The 16657-nt window shown below is 37.7% G+C and overlaps 1 protein-coding gene across 1 annotated transcript in view; it reads left to right on the top strand.

The window, feature by feature from the left end:
• The window catches only part of Nxph2 (neurexophilin 2), a 124721-nt gene extending 108622 nt beyond the window's left edge, over positions 1-16099 (top strand). The window contains exon 2 of the mRNA XM_026789961.1: positions 13812-16099. Coding sequence (XP_026645762.1) covers positions 13812-14546 — 735 coding nt within the window. The 3' untranslated portion in view covers positions 14547-16099. The remainder of the gene's footprint in view (positions 1-13811) is intronic.
• Positions 16100-16657: the final 558 nt, after the last annotated feature.

Genomic DNA, 16657 nt, shown 5'->3' with positions numbered 1-16657 from the left:
GAGAGAGAGAGAGAGAGAGAGAGAGAGAGAGAGAGAGAGAGAGAGAGAGAGATTCTGAGAGGGTCCACAGAAGAAGAGAAAGCTGGGTCTGCCATGAAGATCTGTGGCGTCCATAGGGAGTGGAGGAAGAGAGAGAAGACAGGCTGTTCCAAGTGGTCTGCTGCAAAGACAGGGATGAAACTGGGAGATTGGAATTAAAGGACCAGAAAGAGAGTTAAGACCACCTAACTGATTCCCTGGACACTGTACCCAGCAGGTTTCCACTAGAGGGTGCTTAGGGTATTGGAGGCTGAAACTGAAGGATAGAACAAGGAAAGAAGAGTCTAGGAGAGGATGTGCTTAGTCTCCTGGGTGTGGGTGCAAAGGGGAAGGGGAGGTTGCAGCAGGCAACCTGCTACCATACTGGGGATAAGACTGGGGATTAGAACTGAAGGATAGAAGGAGACTGACCTGATAATCTGATTAATGTGGCCAATACGTTTCCAGGGAAAGGGTGTCTTATGTGTTAGCTGGTGAGACCAGGATAACGTTTAACTGATAAGTTATACAGAGTAAGGTCTGATAAAAACTTAATTATAGGATAGAACAGTTACACCCTTTTGCTGCCACAGAAGCTGTTTGAAGGCGGCCCCTTTTGAAAGAGTCTGTATAAACACTGACGATTTCAGATTTTGTTTTAGCACATGCATTCAAGATTATAAAAATGAAACTAAAGATAAGAGGACACTATATTATAAACAGAATATTATTCCTTCAAAGTTTTTTGGCGACAGTAAAAGTGCTGGATAGACCTCATACACTCTGCTGACTCCAAGAAAAGAAGTGCCTTGCTTTTCCCATTTTCAGTGGTACCAGGCTTTCTTTAGCTACGTCAGGCCTTCTCTGACTCTATGCTGCTAACTATAATGATGTCTGCTCATGGCTTTCTATTTGAATTCTTTCCTTTCCTTACAAAGAAACCGGTCACATTGGATTGGGGCTCACCCTTATGATTTCCTCTTTATATACTGGTTTCTGATATTAAGATGTGTTAAAGAAACTTGGAGACAAAATTAACATTTTAAGAGTTTATATGATTGAACAGTTCACTGATTATAAAACATCAATCTAGAAGGGAGTTACTGCTGCTCTGGCAAACATTGTCAGACAAAATTCCCCTGTGGAATTCCAAGCACTAGACTATACTCAGGTGGCAATGCTCAGAAAGACCCAGTGCATAGAACTGGATTTAAAAAAGATGCTCCACTCCTCAGCAAGGATTATAAAATTTTCAAAATACCAAACTCAGACCCATGGGTTTGTGTGGGCACTATAAATGAAAAGACCCTAAGATGACTTCTCCTGATAGCTCTCTCTGGATCAATCTACATTTGGACAGCATTGACTGTAGGAAAAGTTCTGATGACTTCTGAATTCCTCTGTGTAACTAAACTTCATAACTAGCTGCTCACATCCCAAGACTACATAAATTAGTGAATTATTAGCTGATAACAACAGCAAATAATCATTTCCCTGATGCAATCATTCCTGTCCTAGCTAGTTTTATGTCAACTTAATATAAGTTGCTGAAATGGCATTAAAATGAATGTATAGAACCCAGTGTCTCAAACTCTTAATTTTAATTGCTCCAACAATATCATCTCTATACTTTTCTGGTTGCAATACTTGTATCTCATAAAAATTCAACACATGTTTATTAAACACTTCCAACAAGTAACATACTCAGATTAATGCCCCCATGACCAGATACCTACCTACCTTTTTTCTATTGCCTCTGCCCTTGCCCTCACAAACCATTTTAATCCAACTACTAGAATTTTCTAAGTTTTGTCTTGCCATCAGTCCCCCTTCCCAAACATTTCCCTTCTGTCCATTATACCCCTGTCACATCAACAATGAGACCCAAATAATCTTCCATGTGTGAGCTTCCATGTCACTTCCACATTTGTGAGAGTCTCTCGTGGACAAACAATCTTTGTACACAGATATTTGTGTAGAATTTTTTATGAGCATGATATTTCTGTCAATGATTACGAGTATACAGATAAAATAAGAGTTGCCATATTTAACCTTAGCAGTAAAACTACTGCCAAACATTGCAATTGAACTTTTTGGCTCTTACTGATGAGACTTCTGTCTTCAGATCTGTATTTCCTGTTAGTTCCTGCATCAATTTAGAAAACTGTAAAAACAATTAAAAATTTTCTAAAGATAAAACGAACATGTGACTCTCAGCAGAAGTGATGATCACTGTTTAACTTTCTTCTCCTAAGCAATCATCTGCTTTTAAAGACAAAATGAATTTTGAAACAATGCCATGAAATATTAATATGTGCAATTAGTATATCAACAGATATTTGATTCTGTTATTCTTCATTTCACTTTTTTCTCCCTTAATCTGCTGTTATAGTTTTGTAATGAAGTACTGGAAATATTACTCTCAGGTAAGCTGTAGCATTTGTCATAAATAAAGCATTACCTGTGTCCAGTAGGCTCATGACTGTATGGATGATATTCTAGAAAATTCTCTCTTCAGAGAGAATGTTTTTCAATATATATTTACAAGCTGACCAGCTGAGTGTGTGTGTGTGTGTGTGTGTGTGTGTGTGTGTGTGTGTGTGTGGTTTCTGCTAAGCAAGTTGTCATTTTGTTTTAACTGCAAGGAATGGGACAGGATTATTAAAGTAATCCATATGTCAGTTATATACAAGCAACAAAAATGAGGCTACAGAACACGTTTCATTATTGGTTCCATTTTTCAGCTATAAAATGATCTCCAAGTCACCTTTAGGTTTTACAACAGTGACCAGTGTAGACCTCTTGCCTTAAACAAGGACACCCAGTAAAATAATTAGTTGCTAGCTATATAAATTCAATCATGACAGTGCTGTAATCAAACTCATCAAGCAAACCAGTTATTCTCCCCTACCTTGTACTTAGCAATCATTGTCACAATGAAAGAAAATGAGTAAGTGCTTCTTGGGTGTCCAAGAAGCCCGATACAGTTTCCTCCAAAAGTTATTTGTTCAGATCTTTGTTAATTTATCAGTTGTAGCATGTGCTATATTCCTTAATTTTTTAAAAAATGAAAACAAACAGTTTGTTACATACAAAGAAACATAGTTCATTGATATTTTTTCCTGTAGGGTCAGGATTTTCTTCTTTTATACATAAAGGAATACAAATTATTGGTGTGCTGTATATAATTATAAGCCATAAGGATTCCTTTTTAACAGCAGGTAATCTATGCAGTATATTGTGTGCTGCATTGTTACAGCAGTATTTTGAAGTAAGGTAATATAAACTGTAAATATAATTGTTCGATGCAAATACAGACACCTGAAACCTTGAGGCCATTGCAATCGTTGATGGGTAAGGCCACATACTTCATGAGCTTCTCAACCTGAGTTTGTTCCCTGGTATCACATGAAGGTGGAAGAAGACAACCAAGTCCATAAAATTGCCCAGACCTCACTGTGAGCATCATAGTAGTCTTACCTTCCCATTAATAGTAAATTAAGTAAAATTTCAAAAAGAAAGCCTTTTTTATAATACCTCTTTGATATACTAGCTGTAGGGACAATTCTTTTATTCTGTTTTCTCTTAGATATTGACACTAATGTGTCCAAAGACAATTAAGAGTATTAGTTAGATTTGTTGCCTATTAGCAGATTTCTTAGACCCTTGTAAATACACTGGCAAATTTGAAATATACTTTTTTATTTAAAACAATTTCCATTCATTAACAAATAACACTGAACTATCAAACCTATCTAGAACTTTGAAAGATGATAATGATAATCATGGCCAAAGTCTGTCTATTTCTGAACCTGGGAAAGTATATTCCAAACTCTTCATCATTCTTTGCATGTGTAAAGAGGAAAGACAAGACCTGATAAGGTCATTTCTTCTAAAACTGCATTTGAAAGCCAGGAACTCAGAACACAATGAGCAACAGGCCATGTGTATGTCACAATAATAGCTTCTCATTAGCTTTTCACGAGAAAATTTATCCATAATCTCATCATATTCTCATTAGTAGCTAGAAACCTATCAATACAGAATTTCTATTTAGTCACAGAGGAATATAATTTCTTTATCTAGTCACTAATTCATTCACTTTCAACTATCCACTGGAACATCTTTAATTTCTTTCTCTCTCTGAATAAAGTTGATATTAACTGTCCAGCTCTGCTCAGTCCTTTCTACCATCCTGTCCATGTTTCTTTGATTGGGATGGCTAATCTTTAATGTTTCTATCACTAGTCTTGTAAAAAAAATTATACTTGTAAAGCCTACAATGGTCATCTCCTCCTCAGCACTGAGTTGCAACTCACAAGTCCACTATAGCACGTTTCACAGTTGTGAAAGGCCAGAAAATTGGTGTGACTTCTGCTAGAACAGACAAACTGTTTGTCCTTTTTAGTATTAAACTTCCAGGGCTGAGAGCACAATCTTAGGCACCCAGAATAATATATTTGGAAAGTATGTTGAATAGGTGATTACAAAGTGGCAGATGCTTATTTTTGAGGGGGATTCAAATTCTCCTTGCTCCTCTGCACTATGCCCTCCCCCTGCTTAGCCAAGTACCTACAGAGAGATTTGACTTATCCAAGCTCACTGTCCATCTCACAAGCCCCTTCAAATCTTTAAAGAGCTATTTGATTTTCTGAGTTGTTGTCATTTTTTTTCTGCTAAGCAAAAGCCACAACAGCAGAACAGTTTTGTAAAAGGTGTTAGGAAAATGACATGATTTCCTGTTTCTGTCCAGCTCTTCTGACCGTTGACCTTACTCCATCTGACTGAGCTCATTTTCCTCAGGCTCTTCTATTCATTCTTGATTCAGCACAATTATTTTGATTATTGTGTATATACAGTTGCATATGGTTATGCTCACATACGCCTTCTTACAATAGACAGGCTCTATTGGCACACTTCACCATTCATATTTGTCCAGTGATTTTAAAGCTAGCGTATGAGTGCCATAAGCATTCTTGTGATCTTAGATATGGACACAAATAAATGAATCAATAAATTAATTCTGTCAAAACAATATGCTTGGCATCTATTTGTGTATTTTTCTAGACTTCCTATTTTGTTAAACAGGAAATGTTAATATCTAGTGTTTTCCTGCTAAGTCAGAACACAGATGTTTAAAACCGTTGGGTTTAAAAGGCTCAAATGGTTTGTTTTAGAGATCCAAGCCTCGCGATAATTCCGAGTGAAAACATTTTTCTTCAGGATTTTCTCTACCTAAGCAGAATATCAGCGTTAACAGCAGTTACGTCGTCTTGCTAGCAGAGACTCTTCAGCTAAAGGGATGAAAGTGGTACTAGCATTCAAGTGCTTCCCGCAAAGGCATCAGTTTAACCTAACCATAAAAAAGCAGACACACCAAAGTTGGGGAGCATTCTAAACATTATACATCCAATATTCCTCCAAACAATCAACGTAATGGCAAAGCACAAATATCGGAGCAACTGTCCTATGTGAGACAAGCTGAGTAGGGATCACAATGATTCATTTAGATCCTGGAATACACAGTGAATGGTGAGGGACCCATGAGGAAATTCCAGGCCTGGAGCTGATGTGTATCAGTGTTGGTACCTCACTGTTTATGAGAGGTGCATCTTACTGCTAGAAGTTGACAGTGGAGGAAATTGAGCACAGTGGAGGAAAGTGAGCAGAGCACATTGAAACACTTCATATCTTTCAACTTCTGTGTTCACTAAAATAATTCCAAAGTAAAATGATTATTAAAAATATATAGCAGCCGGGCGGTGGTGGCGCACACCTTTAATCCCAGCACTCGGGAGGCAGAGGCAGGCGGATCTCTGTGAGTTCGAGGCCAACAAGAGCTAGTTCCAGGACAGGATCCAAAACCACAGAGAAACCCTGTCTCGAAAAACCAAAAAAAATAAAAAATAAAAAATTTAAATAAATAAATAAATAAAAATATATAGCAGATAGAGTTGAAAAAATTTTAAAGGATGTTTTCAGAAAAATGTTCCTTTTTGTTTATAAATTATTTCTATAATTTGTGACAGTTCTCACATCTGCTACTATAAAATTCATTGCAATTTTCCTGCCTCTAAGAAAAATGCATCTAATTATCAGTGAAATTCAACTTCAGCTTGTTAAGATGAACGACTTGAGCCTGTCAGCTACCCTCTCCACCACCACAACAAAAGGAACTGAAATGAAATGGTCTTATTACCCTACCTGCTTTCTCTGACTGCTTCAATTAATTGATGACAATTTTGAGCACTTATTAATCTTTTTGGATTCTTTTGTAAGGAGCAGAAAAGGGTAATATGATATCATTGTATATAACTAATGTGTGTGATTATTGAGATTGATTCATCCAAACAAAACATAAATTACGTAAGCTTTGATGAATGTGTTGTAAACAGAGAATGCTCAAACAGATAAAGATCAACACTTGCTCCTTCTTCTCCTTTATAAAATTCAGTCCTGTGCTTAGAGGTGAGTGTTTTTGCATGATTGTTGTAATAGGACAAAAAACAGGGATGATACCAACACTGGTATGAGAGCCCCAGCAAGTAGAGAAAGTAGGCAAAGGGACACAGACATGTATTTTAGGTAACAATGAACAACTTTGCTTTGATGGGAAATTTTACCAAATTAAGAGAAATGTACTGTGTTCAACTAGAATATTTTATCATAGAAACAGTTCAGGACTGGAGGTTCCTACCCTGATGCAGGTCCTCTTGCTGAACTCATTTGTTTAGAATCAAAGATAAGATATGAAACGAATTGTTCTTCAGGTTCTAATTGTGTCTTGGATCCTTTTTTTCATTTGATGGTGGCTGACTGCTTAAAATACTGAAAGTGTAAAGTTTAATATGAAGCTGCTTCACAGCTTCAATTCAGGGCACTGTTTTTCATTGTCTAGAAGTTAGTTGAGGTGTATAGACTTTGGGTAAGCAGTTAATTTTGCTGTGTGATGCTTTATTTGTACATTTTTATGCCAAATTTTATAAAAGATGTTTTAAAAAAATCCATAAACACATGTTGTCAGCAAAGGGAGTTTCTATGTGTCTCGAATCTAGGTGTGACTTCCCCGCTAGTGAGTCTACAAATAAAAGGAAATGATTGATCTCCTTGGTTGAGAAGGCGGATTTCTACTGAGCTGCTAATTTATCATATGGCAGCCAACACGGTGTTCAATTACTCATTAGTCAGTTCTTTGGAGGCTCACAAATTTGTATAATTCTTTAGAGACCATGTTCAGTAGAAATCCTGAGATTCTGCCTTTGGACATGGGAGAAACATTGGTTATTAAAAGGGCTTTTGCTAAGGATTGCTCTCTAACCATTTTTCTCTTTGTCTCAAAATAAAAATGAGATACAATTGAGAAAATGTGGGGTTCAGCTCATAGAGCGATGGAAGAGGGAATAAGATCCATGGTCAGTAAATAGTTGTTTTCCCCACCATATCATGTGGCTTCTCTGTGTAAAAGGTTGTGTGCTTATAACTCGAGCGTTGTTGTGGTTTGTTTGTCTAGTCTGTCTTCCCTCATAAGATTTTTATGAGGGTAAGCATGAACTTTAGAAACTTAGATCATGTAACCGTCTAGCTGATCTGCTAGAATCACCAACAAAAGTGTACTTTCTCAGTGATGAAACCATGTAGTGATGGCCAATAACAAAAGGAAGACACACACGTTATACCAGAGAAGGAAGAAGTCTGGAAAGTTTCATCAGCATTTCAAGATGATAAGAAATGTATTTCTAGTTTTAATTACACTAGAAAATCATTACTGAACTCCTTGTTGAGATTTGTGCATAGCTTCAGAAATCAGCATTGTGCAAACAACTCAGTAGAATTGTACAGTTTTTATCAACTTGCTTAATGATATTGCCAGAGCAGATTAGAGATGATGGTCTGTGGAAACAGATAAATGGATGAGAGATAAGAAGATATTTTGTACAGAAATGGTATTTCTATATATAATGTAAGCACTTCCTATATAAGAAACTTGCAGTCAGGATACAGGAAGGAAATGTTATAGTTTGTGCTACTGGCTAAATATTATTTTATATAACCCAGACATCACATCAAGGACTCCTTCGTTATGTTTCTAAAGGAAGAAGAGTGTGTTAGAAAGATTATTTTAGGAACAGAATTTTATTTTAAATCTCACATGGACTATCTTTTCTCGAGAGTTAGTGAATCTTTATATAAATAATCTCATCTAATTTATTTTTTTGGTAGACTTAAATTTGTTTTTGTTTCCTCACTTATATTTCTTAAGGGATCACATATGTTTGGATGAAATTCTGTTATATCTTTTATAATTTCTTTGAAAATATATCTTACATAATATCAGGAAATGGCCATTTGCTTTTATTAGTGAGTTTGGTGGTTTAAATACAAATGCCCCCCATAGGCATGCTCATATGTTTGAATACCTAGTCATTAAGGAGTTCTACTATTAGGAGTTATGTCTTTGTTGAGGAAGTATGTCACCAGGGATTTCACAATGCCAGGCCAGGTGGCTCTCTCTCTCTCTCTCTCTCTCTCTCTCTCTCTCTCTCTCTCTCTCTCTCCTGCCTGTCAATCCAGATGTAGAATTCTATGTTCCTTCTTCAGCACCACATCAATCTGTGTACAGCCTTACTTCACTCCACAATAATAATGAACTAAACCTCTGAATTGTAAACCAACCCCAATTAAAGGTTTTCCTTTATAAGAGTTGCAGTGGTCTTGGTGTCTCTTCAGAGCAATAGAACACCAAGACAGCGAGTAACCTCAGACCTACCACATCAGTGGTCACAGCAGAAAGGGGAGGGTCTCATAAGAGGCTGAGGTTAACTGCATGTCCTAATTCATTAGAATTAAGTAAGATTGGAAGACACTTGCCACTGAAGTAGGCTCAATATTTAGGGGTTCTCAAAAAAAACAAAACTGGTAGGGAGGATGAACAAAGCACTGATTGAACAGACATATTCTAAGCAAAAAAAGTTCAGAAAAACATGTAACATGCAATAAACACTTAAAGGAAGAAAAGACAAACGATTTATGGTAGCAAAGACTGCAATAAGGTATAAATTGGTAGAAGGTTATAAAATTCAGGGGCTGCTGAGTTTGATCAGTGAGTACAGATGCTTGCCACAAAGCCTGATTTAATCCTTCAGTTCAGTCCCCTAATAACTACATGGTAGAAAGAGAGAACCAACTCCTGGGAGCTGCCCTCTGACCTCCAAATACAAACACACATACACACACATGCACACAAAGACACACACAATATGTAGTAATTGGAGCTGTGGGGCTGCGTCCCCAGCACCCCGGCCGCACCCCGGCCGCCTGCTAGCTTATACCCCGAAATAATTACACGGACACTGTATTCTTTTAATCACTGCTTGGCCCATTTCTATCTAGCCTCTTTTAGGCTAATTCTCGCACCTGGACTAGCCCATCTCTAATAATCTGCTGTAGCCCACAAGGTGGCTTACCAGGGAGATCCTAGCCTATGTCCATCCTGGGTCAGAGCTTCATCGAGTGTCTCTGCCCGGGAGCAGGCAGCATGGTGTCTCTCTGAGGAGTCTGCTCCCGAGAGGAGAGCTATCAAGTCTGAGCTCACTTCCTCTTCCTCCCAGCATTCTGTTCTGTTTACTCCTCCCACCCTATGTTTTAACCTATCAGGGCAAGCAGCTTCTTTATTTATTAACCAATGACCTTCCTCCATCAACAATAAATGTAATTAAAGTTTAAATGGCTTAATATGATAGATATTTAATATAGTTCAAATGAAATTTTTTCATTGGGTTGACAATATTTCCCCACAAGGTGAATCCATCTAACAAGAACTTCTAAACCAGGCATGAGAAACCATCTTCTGAAATGTTAGGATCATCGAAAAAAAAATCCCAAAACATTATAGACTATTGCTAGAGCCTTTGGTTGCTCCTCCAAAGGCAGAAGGTATGTCCTGAGGCTGAAAACACCAGGCACTTCATACAGCTGGAACTAAGCCAAATGCCTCCTCCCTGAGGACCAACTCTCATAGTACCAGAAGGTGCCATGCCAACTTCCAAAAGAGGGAGGCAACCAACAGTCTTGCCCATGGAACATAACAAATGTCAGCACAGCATGATAACTCAGGCTGCAGTAGGGACACACATATCTTGGTAATAACCAACAGCTTGTGAATTGGCCACAAGACCCACTAAACAGGAGGAAAACCTAGCCAACTACCCAGGGCTAGTGAAGTCATCTTCCTGGAGAAAAACCTACAACCTCCTCTTTAGCAAAGCAGCATAATCCCTAACTACATTCTAAACATGTGTCCTTACAACCACAAATAAGTGTAGTCCTTACCTCTCATCAAGAAATATTCTCTTTGCACCAGAAAGAGACCACTACAGAAAATCACAGCCAATCAAGTACAGAATTGTGGAGTCCAGGCCCAGTAGATACCACTGAAAAACAACTCCTACTTCTAAGGCTCAGAAATAGTTGCAGGAACAGAAATAATGTAGAAGTCAGTGGATCAGTGAGTTTGCTATGATTTTGTGTCTCTGAGTAATGTCAGAATCTATACCCATAAAATCTCTCCAGCAAGACTGCCTAAACTGAACTGAGCATGAGATAAACAAAGACCACAAGAGTAGACATAGAAAAGGGGATGGAGAGAAGCCCAGAAGGCCTCATTCCCACTCAAGGAAGTATAAGAAAGGAAGGAACGATGAGAGTGAGAGAAACACCATATGGTCAGCCATGCAACATACAAACGAGTAATAATATGCATAATGAGCAAGCTCAGTTTCTGTATTTATGGGTGTGTGTGTTTGCAAGCATGTGCACATATGTGTACATGTAACAAAATTAATGAAAAAAATGGGCCAGGAATTTGAAAGAGCAAGGAGGGGTATATGAGATGGTTTGGAAGTAAAAAAGGGAAGGGAGAAATGTTTATGCAGGGGCACGAAGGAAGGCATTAGAATCCCTGGATCTGGAGTTAATGACATCTGTTGGACACCTGACATGGTTTCTGACAAATGGGTTTAGATCCTCTGCAATAATAAGTACCTTTAACCACTGACCTATCTCTCCATCCCTATTATTTTAAAAAGAAGAATGTAAGTACAAAATGCACCTTACAAGGGCAATCAGAAGGAATATGACCTATGGGAGAGAGGAAGGCAAACAGGTGTGGGGTAAGACATTTTGAAGTTGTGCCAAGTCAAGTCTAGATCAGAAGCAAAGGAAGAGTTTATGTCTAGGGGATGATCAGCAAACAGCAGCTGTATCTGACATATTTCCCAAGCAAGGCCAAGTTCACAAAGTCGGTACACAGCTGAAAGTAGGTAGCAACAGTCCCAATCCTGCAGGAGGGAAACTGGGCTTCTTATCTGCTCGTGTGGTCTTGATCTCCCTGAGGCTCAAGATGTAATATTTAACACAAATTTTTCAGTCCTTCAGAAACTAAGTAAGCTCTGTGTCTATTATCTTTGATTTGTATATATTATAACCAGGAATGTTCAAAATTAGAAAGCTATAGTTATAATATCATATATATACATATATATATATTAAATATGTCATCTATAATACCACAGGGATAGAAGTAGTGACACCATGTACAGTGGCACATGCCTGTATTTATAACACTTGAAGGGGCAAAGGCAGGAAGCCTCATGATTCTGAGGCCAACATGGATAAAACTGGAAATACCCTCTATCAAAATAAATCAGAACCAAGAGCTAAAGAACTGAACTACAGCTGAGTTTTTTTTCCCAGCACATCATTCTTTTTTATTATTGATTTTTATTGAGCTCTACATTTTTCTCTGTTCCCCTCCCTGCCTTTCCCCTCAGTTGAGTGTTAATTTGCTTGCTCACCATGTACAAGACAGTGGGCCCTGGCTTCCCTAACAAGCCTTGCTAAATGACCCATCCTGAACACACCAACTAAAGAGACAAATATTAGTGAGGAAACAAAGCGGAAGAGCAAAATGTATTCAGGGTGGCCACTTTTGGAAGAATGAAAAATAAACAGATCTACAGATCCCTCAAAGTCTCTTTGGTGTACTCTGACAATAGGGCTTACGTTTAAAGGAAAAAGCAAGAGGGGTGTGTCCAATTAAGCAGTCCTGGTCAAGATGTGACCCTGCGCGTCACTCTTTTTTTTCTGAAGCAAGGTAATGTGCTGTCAGAACTGTGTGAAATCTCTTCCTGGAAGACAAGCTCATCCTGTGTCTGGCACCAGGCGTCAGTCTTTTCCCTCCCCTAATGTATGATTACTAGGGAAATTCCAATTCATCTGGGACTTTAAAAAAGTTTCTTAGCCAAAAGGAGTGGCCCAAGTATCTTTCTCTGCAATAGCTCCACATCTGCCGTGATGGGTCTAGAAGTTATTGATTCAGAACATGCCTGCACAAACACCTATGATGCTGATGGATGTGAGTTCTCATAAAAGTAAAAATATGTGTTATACCAAATTACCCTTAATCTAACTATAGTACTTTCAGTGATAAGAAAGAAATTTTGAAGGAAAAAGGGAAAGGTAAAACTCCAAAGTTTTGAAACTTTGGATCCCTACCCCACAGTGATTCTGGTACTATATATGTTAAGACATGTCTGACTAGGTTCTTCTAAAATTTAAACTTCCAAAGTTTTGTGACCATTAAGAAACATCACAACTTCAAACTAAATCTGTGATATTTTTAGTCTGCGCTGTCCCTATTCTCTTCTGAAATTTTATTGAAAGTAATCTGAAGTGAATTTTGCCAGCTGTGTTGGAAGGTTGCATGGGGTGGAGAAGCAGTGTATGCTTCCAGCCTCCCTTTGTTCCTTTTCCTCTTCATCATGCTGACAGTTTTCTCTGGAATCATTACAATAGTGGTGTTGTATCACTAAGATAAGAGGCTACCCATATATCCACCAGGAGCCTCTCTTCCCCACTCTATAACATCATACACGTCATAACCTTGTCCCTCAAAATCCACACTGACCTACCTAAATGATGTCGGGAATTCATGAGGATCTCTACTACTTAAACAATACAAAGAGAAATCAAATCTAAATAAAAATGTTGTCTCAGTGGCTATGGTTTGAACCAAAATATTTTGGAAGCTATGAAACAGATCTAGAGGTCTTTCTTATGAATCCTTCATTGGAGTATGGTTTTATTATAAAACAATATATTAAGCTATATAGTCTCTTAATCATTGTATACCCTTTCGTATCATTTTTTGTTAATGTAGGCAACTAAATATATAATTGTGTTTTTCATCTAAAATTTCCATGGAAAACTGAATACCAATCATTATTTTTGTTACATACTTTGAGATGTAATTTTAATGAAGCCTATGAAATTATATGTATTAAGTCTTTGAATAATGCATTGCCATAATCTTTCAAATTATATTTAAAAGATTTATTAATATTATACACTTACATGGTCTTATAGCTCCTTGATAGAAATTTTGGGTATTTATATACTCATTTGACTAAAAGAACTAATATTCACAAATTTAACAGTTTATCACATGAGGGCCAAAAAACCGCTACTTGAGCCAATCTGCAGATTAAATGCTGAGTATAGGGAGACCATAGCAACATCGAAGCTGCAGGACTTTGTTTTAACCTCAACATTTTAAAACTTTTCTCACCAGTTTCCAGTGTCTGAATTAAATGCTCTTTGTCCTTCTATTGATGAACATACCTGCGTGTGAACTGATCACTGGAATCCAAATTATCTCATTTCTCTTTTCCTTATCAATCTATGCTTATAGTCAAAGCCTATCCCAAAGTACATTTACCTTTCTTCTTTCCCCACAGCTGTTTTGTGACAGTGAAGAAGTGATACACGCTACAGAGGGTGTGGACTGGGAAGACAGAGATGTTCCAGGAGCATTGGTTGGAAATGTGGTACACACACGGATTACCAGTCCTCTGCGCCTGTTTGTTAAGCAACCTCCGGGTCCAAAGCCTGCATATACAGACAGCATGGAAAACTTTTGGGATTGGCTGGCCAACATCACGGAGATTCAGGAGCCACTGGCAAGAACTAAAAGAAGGCCAATAGTGAAAACAGGAAAATTTAAGAAAATGTTTGGCTGGGGTGACTTCCATTCTAACATTAAGACCGTTAAACTTAACCTGCTCATCACAGGGAAAATTGTCGATCATGGAAATGGAACGTTCAGTGTTTATTTCCGACACAATTCAACAGGCCTGGGCAATGTTTCAGTGAGCTTGGTACCTCCTTCTAAAATAGTGGAATTTGAGGTATCCCCCCAGTCTACCTTGGAGACCAAGGAATCCAAAGCTTTCAACTGCCGTATTGAGTATGAAAAAACAGATCGGGCAAAGAAGACCGCTCTGTGCAATTTCGACCCTTCCAAGATCTGCTACCAGGAGCAGACACAGAGCCATGTGTCCTGGTTATGTTCCAAACCCTTTAAGGTTATCTGCATTTACATTGCTTTTTACAGCGTTGATTATAAACTTGTGCAAAAGGTTTGTCCTGACTACAATTACCACAGTGAGACACCATACTTATCTTCTGGATGACTCTTTTCTCAGTAGTAGAAATGAAATATTCGTGTCAATTTACCTAAAACGCCCAAGAAACCGCCCCAGCTCTCCATGGAAAAATATCCTTTTTATTTCTGACAGTGGACTACCATTCCTTGTCCAGTTTTCAAATTAAAAGAATATATTCAAATATGGAGTGCATTTGTTTCGGTGATAAGTACCTTTATCAAAAAAGTCAAACTGATTGTGAAACCGTCATTTTCATGGGAGATGGTAACATTCTGGAAACGCTGCTTCTCGTAAGAAGCATCACTGGTAACCATGTGTGAAGGAAGGAACCAAATTGTGCATGTGATAAGCATTGCTCTTCACACGAGCCTGCTGTTGAAATGTTTTGGAAGGTTTCCTTAAAAAGAGTTAGGTTCAGCGGAGTAACTGAAAAGGAGGTATTTAAGAGAAGAATTGTGCTTCTGGTGTCAAACCCTTCTCTAAATCTCCTGTCTCTTCATAGTGGTGCCAGTTTTAATGGCTATGGCTTCACAAGAGAATGAAGCCCATTACCATGTGGGCAGTTGAGTGAAATGTGGTCAAAGCACTTTGCCCCTATGATTTCTGTTTGAGTTGTGGTGTAACATACCATTTGGGTAGTAGAAAAGCAAATGTGGGTCTAAATCTGCTCAACAAGAATGAAGATGACAATGTTTTCAAACACTTTCATGCCGGGAGGTTGTTTTTTTAAAGTTCTATACACATCAAAGTTTAGGACTTCATTCCCTTCATTTGCTAATCCAATTTTATATACATTTATGGAACAATTCTGAAATCGAAAGGAAGTGTTTTTGAGAAGAACATTCCAGTCATGGGCTCATTATTTGTAGCCCCTCAGATTAGGTTTTCTTTTGTGTGTTTAAGTAATCAGTAAAATCAGAATAAGAAATCTGTGTGGAAATGTGAGTTATATTTGGATATTTCTAAATGTTAAGTGCTGATACCTACAATGTTCACATCCCTGAGCTTTAGAAATTACTTTACTCTGTGTCCTCATCTTCTAGACGAGTTGGGTGGCCATCTTTATGATGTAACTTGACATTATGTGAGAAGAGGCAAAAGGATGAAGGCTTTCAGGGCTCCAGATGTGTGATTACTCTCCCTGTAGTAGATGTTAACTTCTTTCTCGCTTCTCATCTGTACAAAATCAAGTGAATAAAATACTCAAAGAGGGTTCACGGAAGGTAAGTCCTAACCAACAAAGATGCTCTTGTCACACTGGTCAGAAAGGCAGCAGCTCTGTTCTCTATTTCACATTTCTTTCTGTTCTTTTCCTGGTGATATCTGCAGTGTCTTATTTTGCTTTTTGTACAAGTTGTGCTTGGTTTAGTATGTGGTTGTCCATGCTTGAAGTTTCTCCTTTGAGTTCATTGGGGTGCTTTGGTAAATTTGTGGTCGGTGAGTAATATTTTGAGACATCTTTTTGTGTTCATCTAGAAACATGAGTAAAATACTATTTATTGTAAAATATGTGGGTAATATATACTTAGGATTTTCTGTGTACAAATGAAGTATGTGTGCATTTTTATGTAAATAAAATTTTTGCTAGTTCTGCACAGGACTCTAGGTGTTTGCTTGTTTTTTAAAGAAGTTTCCTTGTTTTTTTTCCCCCCTCACAGTTTTATTCTTCTGGTATGTGTGTGTGTAATATCAATTAACTATTGAGATTTTCTTGTGTACATGTCAAGTAGGACAGGCTTGTTAAGAAGATTATAGAATAAATGATAACTAGTGTAAAGTAGATAGAAGATAGTCTGACATCCAGTAAAACATCCTGTAGGTGCAGCTGCTGTTCTTATTGTGTTATTCAAAACATAAAATTAAATTTTGAGATATCTGATGTTCAAATGCTAAGAGGTATAAACATTTTTATGCAGAGAAATAAATTGTAAGTCAATTTATGCAGTTCTTCAATTCAAGCAGGATTTGTGATTTTTTTTCAAGTTTCCCACAGGCGTATTTTTAAAGTAGTGTAGAACATATGCCACATCTATTTCTAAGTCATGATTTCACTTCAAACTACATAATCATCAACGATGGCACTTGCCATGTTATAAGTCAGACCCCATTTAAAATACTTATGCACACATTCCTATCAA

The sequence above is a fragment of the Microtus ochrogaster genome, chromosome 4, assembly GCF_000317375.1.
Source record: "Microtus ochrogaster isolate Prairie Vole_2 chromosome 4, MicOch1.0, whole genome shotgun sequence".
Lineage (NCBI taxonomy): Eukaryota > Metazoa > Chordata > Mammalia > Rodentia > Cricetidae > Microtus > Microtus ochrogaster.
The sequence above is the reverse complement of the archived record's forward strand: the minus strand, read 5'-3'. Positions and strand labels throughout refer to the sequence as shown.